Genomic DNA, 14,330 nt, shown 5'->3' on the forward strand with positions numbered 1-14,330 from the left:
AAAGAGCGAGCCAGTGTAAACTTTGCCACAGATCGAGGATTTATGATTTTTTTGTTAGTGAGATCATAGCACTTGTACTAGCATCCAGCAGTACAGCACCACCACCGTCTGGTGGGACAGACATAGCCACTGAGCAGTACACAGCACACTAGTGGAAAGCCGGGAAACTGGACTGGAACAATGACAGCGGAGAGAAAGACAGCGCCATCACTACAGAGGGCAGGCACCCAAAGAAAAACTCATTATTACAGGGGAATAAACAATGATCCAGGACACTGGCAAAATCTGTAAAGTACCCACATCTGAAAACTAAAGCAGAGATCTACAGCCATATAACTGGTAGTAGTCACACAGACATGGACATTTCAACGGTGTTTTTCCTGTGACACTAACAATACCCAAACAACCACAGCACACAATACAGAGTGCAGGAATACGGGTGAAAGTCAAACATCAGTTGACGTTGGGGTTAAATCAACATGTGCCCCAGTCCTAGCAGCTTGGAACATAAGGAGAAATTGGGACAGCTTGTCACTCACTAATAAAAATGCCTCAAATGCGAAAATAAGCAGTATCCTGGCCTTTCAATGTTCGCTCACTAGTTTCCTAGCAAATCCCTGCTAACTCCTGCATGATGAGGTGTCGTCATTAGAGAAGATATGACCAAAAATACGATGTAAGGGTGTGTACACAAGTAAGCGTTTTTTCAGCGTTTTTACTGGCAAAAACGCTTACAAGAAGCATCCCATTCATTTTAATGAATTCTGCACTTTTTGTGCATATTGATGCGTTTTTTTCCAGAAAAATCTGCATTTCTAACTATTTTCTATGAGACTGGGAATGCTCCGGAAAAAAACGCGGCAAAAACGCGCCTTTTCTGGGAAGGAGTCCGGTTTTCAGTCAGGAATTTTCTGCATACGTGTCAGAGAATAACATCCTTCAACAGATGACGATGTCGCGGGGTCGGCTGTACGCTATAGCTGACATGATGCGGAATTGGCCACGATCGATGTGGGCAACGGTTATGCCCACTAGACCTCCTAGATGCTAATGTCAATAGCAACAACATCCAGACTGTTAACCAAGGGATGGGGCTCCCTTTTGAACCTCATCAGTACCCCAAGTACACTGTGGTACCGATGGTTCACATAGCATTCATGGTCACGTAATGGCACATGGGTTTGCCAGCTATGGTGGTTTGTTAGTGTGCTAGCAATATTTTAGCGGAAATTTCTTTCATTCAATACACTTCACATTAATTCCTGTGGGGCAGCTGAGGGTTAACAAACCACCCGACAGCAGCAGTTGGAAAATTTTTATACTTTTTTTTTTTTTTTTTTTTTTAAATGGTAGCAATTTGTAGGATTGTCCAATCTACAAGTCACTTTAAGGACTTGCTCACACTGACGAGTAGCCAGTGTACAACTCAGACGAGTGCTATCCGATGCTTCATAGGGTAGCACTTGTTCCAATGCTGTACTATGCAGCAGTGACGACTAGCATTTATTTTCTCATGCTGAGGTCGGCAAGAGAAAAAAAGAAAACACTGCATGCTGCGATTGGCTGTGTATATTGCATGGCGCACACCCATACAAATTTATGGGTGTGTGCATAACATCGGATTGCACTCATATGCCATCAGAGTGCAGTCTGATTTATGCCGACTCACAGAACGAAGAAGGAGAAATGAAGTCCTCCATCTTCTTTATATATGTTATCTGATTCTTGCAGGCGAGAGAATCGGACAACAGTAAAATGACACTCAGATCACGCTTGCAACAGAGTTTGAGCTGAGGGTCATTTACATATGGTATCCGATTCTCTGGCATGCTAGATGTTATTAACTTTTTGTGTAGTAAAACAATCTGGTTTAAGAGTATAATCAAGTTGGAAAATTGCTAATTTTTCTAAATTTGTCAAATGTCTGATACTTTTATAAATAAATGCAAAATATAACAACCTAAATTTACTTTAAGGTACCATGTGTCAGAAAAAAAAATCTCAATCAATGGGCTATGTGAAACATTTAAAATGTCGCTTAAAATGACAAGTCAGGTTTTAAAAATGTGGCCTGGTCACTAAGGGGTTAAGGATGGTTTCACACAAGTTTTGCATTCTGCGTATTGACTGATGCACAAACCAGTCACAGGTCTCCCAATCCAAACTCTGCTTCATATGCATATATGAGGCCAGTGCAAAAGTCGCAGTCCGTGACAGATGGACATGCAGAGTAATGATTTTAATTTACCATTTACCGTACTTTTTTTTTTTTTTTTTTTTACAGAAAACCTCCGAGTCATATTAAGTTAAATAGGTTATCCAATACTTTAACACTGATGGCCTATCCTGAGGTTAGGTCATCAATGTCTGATCAGAGGGGGTGCGACAGCTCAGCTGTTCTCCGTGTTGGCTGGAAAAGACCAGTTACGGAGCGGCACAGTAAGGAGGGAAGGGTGTCAAGGCTATGTATTCAGTCATGAGATCAGTGCTAAAGAAAAATTAACAGGTTTCATCTATTACATTTTTGTTAATCAAAATGGTAATTATCTTTACGCTATATCTAGCGTAAAAAAAATAAATAATGGATAGATTTGTACTATTCAAAAAGAGAAAATGTTATTAGTCTACGTTTAATACTGTATTGAAAAACAGAAAAAAAAACAAAATATAAGTCTGACATAAACCTGCCAAAAGGCATGTGTCTGGGGTGTATGGGTGGGCCTTATGAGCCTGGGAATAAGCTCATGCCGCCCTATCTCCTTAGTGGAAACCCCCTAGCATCATCATGGGACAATAATTAAATGAAATGGGAGACCGTCAAGAATTGGTGCCTCCAATTAGAGCTACAGTATACAGTCTGTCAACAAGGTCTTGGCTCTTATGCATTCGTTAAAGGGGTTCACTGGCATAAGCCATCATCCACAGGGGTCCAATTTTTTTTATTTACCATGGGCCCTTTTCACAACAGAGACACTATTTACAGTCCTACATTGGCTAGAAACCTTCCCATAATGTTTAGCTGGTATCATGCAAATTATTTCCCTGCCTATAGTATACTGTACACTGCCACAGATAGCAGGAAGCCTAACCCTACAAATGTTACTTCTAGGGTGCCAAGACGGCAGAGATCTGTTTGCCAACAAAAATTGTTTTCCTATGGAAACATAGCAGATCCTGAGGCATCCCAAAGATGTATTACATCCATTTTTTTTAAACTACTTAAACCTATGTTGTTCGGCCTAAAAAAAAACCTTCCAAATTATTGTTTTACATACATTGTGGCATAATTTTGTGTCATTTTTGGTCAGCTAAGTATATATATATATATATATATATATATATATATATATATATATATTTGAAACATACCCATTCCATTTGTGCCCACTGCCCTCAACACTTGCCATAGGGCTGCCCTGTCCACATTGGATTTCGGAGATTGTAAATCCTGCTTTAACAGATATAAAAAAGGATACAAAACGGCACACACATCATGAGCCCTATAAACACACAACTAAAGCATGACAGTCCTCAGAAACAGAGGCCATTCAAAAATGACACAGTGATTGCAATAAAAGCAACAAGACAACTGATCATGGTTTCATTATATGTACCTATTCTTTAATCTAGAAGAAAGACACAAATACTTAATAAACCAGTGTACACAGTTAGTTATTTTGAGGAACATAAGTGGTCAGGTTCACTATATACCGAATATATGTTTTTTTAAATGAGAGCCTGATCTTGTGGGTTTTATTTGCATTCTGCTAATACTCAAACTATTCCAACCTCAACTTAATCACTATAGAGGGTTAATCCGCCTAGCCTCTCTGACATATTAAGCCAGCTGTAGACAGAGTTGACTTTTTAAACTTTATTTCAGACACTATGTCGTCAGCAAAGTAGCAGTGAACTGACCTGCACTCCCTAACCCAAATTGTTTCCATTCACAACCCAGCACTGTGCAGCTAAGCAAACTGTGTGCGCCTCAGAAACAAACAGATTACATGGTCTGACGCACAGGGAGGCCCGTCTAATTACAGATGGAAAGCTACCTGTTCCCTTACTTGCGTTCCCATGTGGGTGGCGTACTAGAGTGGTACACAAGTGGACGCCATTGTATTACAGATTTAGATCATAGAAAATGAATTCCGTTTTTGAATATAAAAGATCATAGCTGCTTAGAGCCTGGCAGTGCTGGCCTGATAATGGGTCATCTATGATTTGCCAGCGTGAAATCTGTCACTTGAGCTATGCTGTCCAAAGTACAGGAAACATGAATCAGTTTAACCGTACAATTGCAGGCAGGTATTGTTTTTCTCTTAAACAATCTGAAGTTTCAGAGAAAACATCATTTAAAAAGCCATAATGTTAGAAACAAGACAAGTCCGGCGCTGACTGCAGGCCATGTTCTCCCCACACCTCTTTAGTAGACTGACAGATCTTCTCTCTCTATGTACACATGGGAGAGACCTGTCAATCACTGGAGCGAGGCGGGATGACGGGGGGTGTCATTTAAAAAAAATGTCTTCTAGTGAATCTGATAGATCTGTTCCTCATAATAATCAGCTGCGTACAGCGGTCTATTTCACGTCTTTCTTCTTGTAAACTATAATGAAACCATGATCAGGGTCTTGCTTCTTTTGACGTAACCTTTGTTTTCCAGGTCACCATGAGAAGGTCTTATTTTCTGCCTACGGTCCCTGACTGACTCTACAAACTATGCTTTTTCTGAAAAGCGGGAGCGTTTAAGAGAAAAACACGGTGCAGCCAGGGTCTGATTCATGCCAGTTTGGGCAACATGACTCACGTGCCAGGTTCCCTTCAATAAACACATGTTGCCAGGGTCAAGGCGGATGATGGTACGAGGGACCAATGAGAAAGATAGCATGGGAATGGTGACAAATCAGAACACTAGGCAATTTTTTCTGTGTGCCCTAGGCCTAATTTTTACAATATTTATCTAATATATAAAGCTCAAGTGTGTGTATGTATGTATGTATGTATGTATGTATGTATGTATGTATGTATGTCCAGGATTGGCATCCGCACCGTCGCAGCTACAGCCACAAAATTTGGCACAGTCACACGTCTGGACCCCGAGAGCGTCCTAAGCTATGTTTTGAGGCAAAATTTTAACCCCGCACGTTCCAATTCACCAAACAATTTTGCCCCTATCTAAATAATGGGGAAAAAGTGTGTATCAAGCCCCTCCCCTCATGATGTCATAATGGTTGCAATGGCGACACTGATGTCATCATAGGTTGCAAGCCCCACCGCTCATTATGATGTCATAATGGTTGACTATGGGATGGAGGATGTGTGATGGGTATATGGGCACTGGACTATGGGATGGAGGATATGTATGACGGGTATATGGGCATGGGACTATGGGACGGAGGATAGGTATGTTGGGTATATGGGCACGGGTCTATGGGATGGAGGATAATTATTACTTGCTATAACTAACCACAGTTAGTTACTATGCCTGGGCAGCGCCGGCCTCTTCAGCTAGTATATAATATTTTTAGAATATTATTTTCCCCTAACTTTTTAGAACTGCCAAGTGGGAAATACAACCAACGACAGCATCTTTGTAGAAGGGGTTAATATTTTCAGATGTCAAGTGCTATTTGAGTTACTCTTTAGAACTACAATGAAAATCAATTGTCATGTAAGCTTACTGTCAGTAAAGAGTATTAAATTTCATCCCCACTTTACTCAACCACAAAACCTCAAGCACTCTGAAAGACTAAATTATTCATATAATCCTAAACTAGTATTTGCCTCGGCCTGCGTCCTTGTAGTTTAAATGTATTATTCTGAGCAATAATACCAAGTACATCAGAATAGAGGACATGGGCTCGTTTTCTTAGTCCTCTAGTGATCTTTAAAAGGACATATCATGAGACAATTGTGATAATTATTACAACATAAGAAAATATCAAACAGATATTACAAGATGGTGTTAACAGAACCCAAGGATCATGTCTTACCAAAGCATCACTGATCTATCGGCACAGGAAAACGCACTTTTAAGAATGACATTCAGAGCTTTGGAAAAAGAAATGGCAGAAAATGGCATCCTTCTAATAAATATCAGTGTATAAACATGGGTTCACGTCCGAGAGTCCTGGCTGAGCACATCATTCACACAAGTAAATATTTAGATTGTATCAGGACTAGGGGACTATTAACCAATACTGCCTGTGTAATAATCGCTATGTAAACATATTGAACTTACAGACCTCACAGGAAGCTAGGAGAAACCACGCTGTAATGGGACATTAATGTCTAAACATAAAATCCTATAAATATTTGTGCTGGGGATATGTATACTTGAACAGATTTTCCTACTGGGTCACTAAAAGGCAGAAAAAACTTTCCGAATACTACAGAAAACTAGTTTAAAAACTTTTTCCAGAATGGTAATCTACAAAGATCAAGAAGTGTGTACTAATCTGGAGTTCGTATAGGAGTGTGTTAGTCTGACAACATTCAACAGAAGAGCAATTGTGAAGGGAGTTTAGAAGTGTGCTCAATTGTCACATCACTACCGTATAGCATGTGACGGCGCTGAGCGCCTCGGAGAATGCATGCTCCCTCGCTGTGACACTCATGTCTGCTATAGCGATTTCTTTAACCACATGCAGGGCATTTAGCCACTTCTCATTAAACTCAAACAATGCAACGTAAAAGAACTACAGAGAGCAAGTCCCTATGCTGCTGCTCATATGTAGTTTCTCTAATTGGCCTGCAGGTGGAGCCATTATCCAGACACAAGACGATGCTGCACAAGAGAAAAAACAGGCACAAATCACAGAAATGAACATTAGTTTGTTAAATATAAGAGTATGTATAGACACCGCAAAGAGAAGTGCAACAAATACTTTTCAACAGGAATCAAACCTACACATAATATGTCAAAAGCACGGCACTCATTCCACTCACACAATACCGGTGTTAAGGAACACGAAAAATAGGACACTAAAAGGAATGTTTCAGCTTGTGTCGTAAAGACAATGTGTCAGCATGATTTTGTAATGAAAAGTTAAGACATGACTGTGATGGTGCAGTTATGCTGATGACACCGATACCTTTAGTGGAGAAATTGCTTTTCTTTAATGACAGAGTTCGGTGCACAGGGGCCGGATTGTGCACTGGGTCTTCTCTTCCCTGTCTGTGATTCCCCGGCCGTTCCACCTGCCTCCAATCTGTTAATGATCTGCCATCTCCGTTTGAAATCTCAGCAGTGACCTGTCATTCATTGACTGAAGGCAGATGGAGGAATCATACACGGGGAGAAGAAGATCCAATGTCCAGCCCCTGCGCACCAAAATCTTATTGGCAGAAAACGTCAAAGAACAACAAAGCAGATTTCTTCACCAAAGGTGTCACTATAATCAGTATTAGGCTGGAGTCACATTAGTGTATAGCATCCGATGCGATATGCTAATGATACTCGGCTCCTGCTCTGCTGCGAGCATGAGCAGAGTGTCAGTGCACGGTGCTCCCATCCTCTCTCAAGAGAGAATTGCAGCACAGGTGCGGAGGACACTGAGAAACTAATTTTTCCATCTCCTCCATTGCCTGTCTCAATGTATATCGGGCTTGTATGGGTGCGAGTGAGCGAAGTCTCGCTGCAAATCGCAGCATGCTGCAATTGTTCTCTCATGCCGAATCGACATGAGAAAATAATCGCTAATCTGCAATGCCCCATGGAGTAACACTGGGCCGAGTGCATAGGATAAATCACCGGAAAACACTGGGCCGTGTTATACGCTCATGTGACCCCGGCCTTCCAGCGCCATCACAGCCAAGTCCTTATTTTATATTAGAAAATCTTGCTGACAGTTTCTCTATAATGGAAGAAATAGAAAAATGGAACAATTGATGTACGGCCGCTCATCCATTTAAATGGCTTATTTTTATCATGGTACACTAACAAAAAGAAAAAAAAGTTTTATAACCATCTAAACTTTCCGATAATGTTGGCTTACTTGGGCCATGTTCCATAAATGTCTGGGAACTCCATGGGGTCACAGACATCAGACTATATAAAGGCAGAAGTGAGGACTTGGAAGATCAATAGTCCGCTAGTTTACCTTATACCATCTTTAGCTCGCCAGGCTCTAGACCATTATACAGCTCATTCTCACAACTACTGTACAGCTATATTCAGCCCCAGTGTAAAATGAGTCATTGTATGTAAAGCTATAACAACCAAAAACCCAGTGTTAATAGACATGGTCTATTGTCCCCTATACTTGGTTATAAGCAAGGACCATAAATTCTGTTGAGTATCTGGTTGCACAGTATAAACGTTCCTGATGCCAGGCACATCCATGTTTTAATAAGACTTAATAAATGTAAAAAATGAAAGAGATTGCAATGCAAAACGAGAGCGGAGCAATGAGAAATAAGGCATCTACTAGATACTAATGGCATATTTAAGTTGTAAGCATCATCAGGAATTAAATAAAACTTGGACTGCTCTGTGTTTTGGCTGCTCTGTCATTTCTAATACACTTTTTTGTTAATCTAGCAGAAATCATCTGGCTCGGAGTACAGTCTACCCTGAATTAGACACAACTGTTAAAATGTAAATTGCTGAACTATTTTTAGCTGCTGGAATGGAAGAAAAAAAAATATTCCTGGCCTCGGGAAAATGATTTGAAGCATTGTGTTCATTTTGTTTATCAAGCAGCTATTCAGCCTCTAGTGGGGCCCAAGTGCTTAGGCAAGCAAAAGCTTTTAAGAGTGCCTGCAGCTGCAGTCCTGGCTTCCAGGTAGACTGCAGGTTCAGAGCCCAGCTGCCCCGGGCAGTAGAACCCATATCGGCTCCATCTGCAAACAAGGTAACAAACACATTTCAAACTCCAGCGTTGTTTTTACAGGAAAACTCTACAAGAAAGCAAATATTCAGACTTGAGCCGTATCATCAATCCCTGATTAACGCATGTGCCCTGTGCCGCAGCGGTGAAGACTACGGAGGATGCTCCATTCAAACAAAACTGCTCTGAGTTATGACTCATCCAATTGCACCTGCGCCCAAGTGTTAAGTACTGCCAAATAAAAGCCCTCCATCCATTTACACAACAAAGAGATGTGCCCCGCAAGGCAGCAAAGCTCTCCCCCCTCCTCTCTCATTTGTTCTTAAATAGAGGGAGGAAAACGGGAGAGGGGGAGACACAGAGAGAGACTGAGTCAAACTTCTTCCACTGAGCAGGGATTTTCATTACACGTGGATTTTTAAAATGCGGATTCATTTACAAACAATTTTCCTCCGTTAAAGAATAAAGCATATTTAATACCACAAAACAGCCCTATAGCAATAGATTATCACAGCCATTAATGCTTTTTCCCTCCAACCAAAACCCTTGCAACCTTTTTCATCAAAGCCCTTTATTCTCTAAGGATATATTTGAGAGCAAAGAGGGATCAACAAACTAGTTGCTTGAAAGCCTTCCTGATGCTAGGCTGAAGTTAGGAAAGGCTTAATGAAAGCTTTAAAATCCACCAGGGTTTCACACTGAACATATGACTTGGTGATTTATGCATATTAATAACCTCAGTCCTACCAAGGCAAGCTGAGCTGTACGTGTCCTCCGAATCTTAATGTCTTCGGCTCCATTGGGATTATTACAAATGTAAATTTTGAAGATTCTTGGCTATTAATCTCTGTCTGTCCTCCTGCTCAGCAACATAATGACTAATTAAACATCAAAAGACCTGTACAGGAGATCTTCTTTGACAGCTTCTGGCCCTGTTCTCCTCCCATGAGAGGAATTCAAATGACAGGGACAAGGGGACAGGAGCATATGACGGTGCTACAAATCACTGCCGTGAATCTAAGAACTAAACATCAAATGTGGCTTTAGACCTAATGAAGCTCTACATTGATCAAGACAGTCGGTTTATGGTCACCGCGGAAAATCAGGATAAATAATGATGGGTATGACCTATGTTTATGGTCATAAGAACCCAGTTTATTCCACAATACAAAGAATGCAACCAGTACTTACAGAAGAAGGCAAACCAGGAGGGACTTTTCTTATCTTCTTAGTTTGTACAGGATCTGCAGATTGCAAAATCAAAAAGAAAAAACAATGTAACGTCATCTACTAAAAAAATAAGTTTATATATCTTTATTGTACAAAATATTAATCATCATTTTTGTAGCTCAGGACACTTTCAATAATGTGCTTGCTTGTGGTTTTCTCATGGTACTTACAGCCTTTATCGAGTATATATTCTATAATATAAATTTTATTGTTTTCGCTGATTTCACAGAGCCATAAAACAAATGAAACACCTGAATCCGATCAGTTGTTCTGGACCAAATAAACAAAAAAAAAAAAAAAAAAGATTTAAACTTTTACGCATGGCCTGTCTCCAGATAACTAATACCCTTAGCATAAGGCTACAGATTTCATATTAAATAGATGAAGGTAACCTGCAGAATATATCAGGGGGTTCCTTACAATCCAAGCTTGAGGGTCACAGCAACACAAACCTACTCCTTTACCATTACATTTACATTCTGTCAACTGCATGTAGAGTTCTAACATTGATGTCTACTTCATATAACTACGGGGATCAAGACCAATCCTCACTGTCTTCTACTGCCCAGCGGCGCTGACGGTCATCAGATGTGCAGGGAACTACAGTACAGCCCCAATAACTTTAATAGGGCTGCAGATCCTGAGTAGTTGAGATACTAAAGGGACCTCTATTCCATTGCTCTCTGGATTGGCAGGAATACCACAGAACAGACACATTATATTGTTAGGATATAACCTAGAAATATTCTAGGACAGGAATACCTTTTTTAACTGGAGTCTGTAAACTGAAACAGGCACACAAACGGCATAAAAACAGAATGCAAACCGAAGAATGGCTGTCACAGAACTCGTTATCTGTTGCCGCATATCAATTTCACGCAATATTTTCAAGTAGAACATAAATTTGTTGTAAACATACATATTCCAGTCTATTTAGAGCGTGTAAGCCATATTGGCCTGGCTATAAACTATAATGAAGCATGATATGGAAACATTAATTACACTCCCGGAGAGAAGTTCTGTCGCTTATCCATGTTATGTAAATAAAAGCTTATAACCTGATGTTAAATTCATCCATTGGTTGTATAAATTATTCTTTTGAAAGCTGAAACCCTCTGAAATGTGGTTTAGGTTAAGAAAATAAATTGTCATCAATGCACAAATATTGATCATTTAATGGACACAGAATGGTCAGATTTTGGCAAGACAAAAGTTTTGTTGCCTGGTCATATAATGCACCCAATCCTAGTTTACATCCTCAAATGTGCTCAGTAAATGATTGGTTAATCAGCCTGGATTATCAAGAGGCTCAAGACCAGATCCACTGCAGGGGTGGCTGGCACCTTTAATGTGTCTCAGCGTCAAGTACAAAGAATTAAAAAAAGATTCGAAGAGACTGGAGATGTGTTTGACAAGCCCAGGTCCGGCAGACCCCGCAAGACAACTGCTCAGGAGGAACGTTTGTTGTTTAGAAGATCCAAAGCAAGCCCCTCTTCCACCGTAGCAGAGCTCCAACAGGCCTGGTCACCTCAAGTCCCTGTGTCAACTAGAACAGTTTGTAGGATTCTGTCTCGAAATGGCCTTCATGGTCGAATCAGTGCCCAGAAGCCAGCACTAAACAAAAGGCAAATAAAAAACCATGTGGCATTTGGAAATGCCCACAGCCTGCTAAACAGATGGACGCTGGAAAAGTGGCAGAAGGTGGATTTCTCGGATGAATTTTCAGTAGAATTACACCACAGCTGCCACAAATACTACTGGAGACCTACTGGAGCCCGCATGGATCCAAAATACACCCAGGAAACAGTTAAATTTGGAGGTGGAAAGATCATGGACTGGGGTTACATTCAGTATGGGGGTGTGCGAAAAATTTGCAAGGTGGAAGGCAATATCAATAGCCTAAAATATCAAGAAGTATTAGCTACCTCTTATATTCCAAATCATAAAAGGGGTCAAATTCTGCAGCAGGATGGTGCTCCATCTCCATACATACATCTCTACAACAAAGTTCCTCCGGGCAAAAAAGATCAAGGTGCTCAAGGACTGGCCAGCTCATTCACCAGACATGAACATCATTGAGCATGTTTGGGGTAGGATGAAAGAGGAAGCATGGAAGACAAAACCAAAGAATCTAGATGAAATCTGGGAGGCGTGTAAGACTGCATTCTTTGCTATTCCTGATGACTTCATTAATAAGTTGTATGAATCATTGTTGAACCGCATGGATGCAGTCCTTCAGGCTCATGGAAGTCACACAAAATATTAAATATGACTAATAGCACCATAACTTCATTCACCAATGTTATGTATCATATGTTTGTATTTTAAGTTAATTTGTTTGAATATCACATTACTTTATGTGGCCGACAAAACTTTTGTCTTGCCAAAATCTGACCATTCTGTGTCCATTAAATGATCAATAATTCTGCATTGATGGCAATTTATTTTCTTAACCTAAACCACATTTTGGAGGGTTTCGGCTTTCAAAAGAATAATTTATACAACCAATGGATGAATTTAACGCCAGGTTATATAAGCTTTTATTTACATAACATGGATAAGGTCTGTTTCACATTTCCGTCTTTCAAGGTCAGTCAAAATCCGCCAGGTGGTGAAAAAACGGATCCGTGTCCATCATGGGCCAAACTAATGCCACTGGATCTGTTATGTATACGGATCTGCTGCAGCCGGGAAAAAGGGTGAAATTTAAAGCAACCGCGGCCTGGAAAAACGAGAGAAAGTGAGAGAGAGAGAGAGAGAGAGAGAGTGTGAGAGAGTGAGTGTGATTGAGTGAGTGAGATTTTTTTTTCTTTCTCACAGACTTTCCGGAACGCTATTCAGGGTTAAAATCCCTGGCAGAGCAAGTCTGCCGGGCATGCGCAATACAAAATAGCGGACCGTCGCTCGGAAAAAAACGTTTCAAAGTTCGTCTCTTCCACCTGGGAGCCGCTAAAAATCTGACGGATCCGTCAGAAAACGGGTGAGACGGATGACCGTCAGTCAAAATCCGCCGCTAATGTAAGTCTATGGGGGAAAAAAACAGATCCACCAAAAAAGGGGCGGATCCGTTTTTTTCTAAATGTGGCGGATTTTGACTGACGTCAAAAAACGGAAATGTGAAACAGGTAAGCAACATAACTTCTGTCAGGGATTGTAGAATACAAGGCAACTAATAAGTGTCATCACTTTATAATACATTTCCATAGCAAATACCCTTCTTGCAAAAAGTTGCCATACATACATAACTGTCTTTATACGCTCAGTTCAGCACACAGGAGATCTTAAAGAGAACCTGTCAGCTGTTTTGGCCTCTATATGATGCGGCCCCTGCCTTTCAGAGCTTATCTACAGCATTTGGCCGGGTCCGGCGACTCCCATCTTATGATTGCCGCCCTCCTGCTTGCTTCATGGTCTCCGGCATCGCGCTCCTGCACAGGCGCACTTAACTGCCCTGTTGAGGGCAGAGCAAATTCCTGCAGTGAGCAGGCGCTGGGCCTCTCTGACCTTTCCCGGCGCACTGCAGTACTTTGCTCTGCCCTCAACAGGGCACATAAGTACACCTGCGCATGAGCGCGATGCCGGGGAGCCATGAAGCAAGCAGGAAGGCGGCAATCATAAGATGGGATATAAGCCCTGAAAGGCGGTGGCCGTATCTTAGATCAGCCAAAACTGCTGACAGGTTCGCTTTAAGCGCTCCCATCAAAGTTTTCATCCTATTAATATATTGCAGTCACCATATTATAAGGCACTTCGTACTAATTGCTCATTTTGCCTTTCTACCCAGTTAATTATTTTCTTTTCCATTGGGTCTATGACATCAAACGATTAAAAACTTACTTGCTGAATCCATCTAAGCTTTATGTATACACAAGAGGTCAATTTCAACTGTATGGCTCAGGAGTCACTGCAAAAGTCCCTGGTGGGGTATGAGGGAGCAACTGAGTCAGGAGGTGAAGAAGGGAACGGATAAATGTAGGGACAAGAGACTTCCTGTTTCTGCATAGAGCAGAGAAAAGAGAAGAATTTATTGGGTAGAATGGCAAAATGAGCAATTGTGAGTAAACTGTACTATATAATATGATGACTGCAATATATGAAGAGGATAAAAACTTTGATGGGAGGCGTGCTTCTTTAATGGGAAGAAAGAGGTAGACCGCTGACGCACACATATGGTGATGGTATGTCTTCTCTGGGAGCATAAAGGTTCAGGGATATGGAAATTCAACTGCTCCATTCTTCTGGAGTTGTGGGGTGGTGGGAGTTGAG

At 41.0% G+C, this 14,330-nt stretch overlaps 1 protein-coding gene across 7 annotated transcripts in view; it reads right to left on the bottom strand.

The window, feature by feature from the left end:
* Window positions 1-14,330, bottom strand: part of TCF12 (transcription factor 12) — a 308,625-nt gene that overhangs the window by 40,641 nt on the left and 253,654 nt on the right. For all 7 annotated transcript variants that reach the window (XM_073586987.1, XM_073586986.1, XM_073586988.1 and 4 more), the window contains one exon: window positions 10,026-10,078. In XM_073586987.1, the coding sequence (XP_073443088.1) occupies window positions 10,026-10,078 (53 nt within the window). The remainder of the gene's footprint in view (window positions 1-10,025; window positions 10,079-14,330) is intronic.

This window comes from Dendrobates tinctorius, unplaced genomic scaffold (assembly GCF_039654945.1).
Source record: "Dendrobates tinctorius isolate UK_male_01 unplaced genomic scaffold, ASM3965494v1 ptg000097l, whole genome shotgun sequence".
NCBI lineage: Eukaryota > Metazoa > Chordata > Amphibia > Anura > Dendrobatidae > Dendrobates > Dendrobates tinctorius.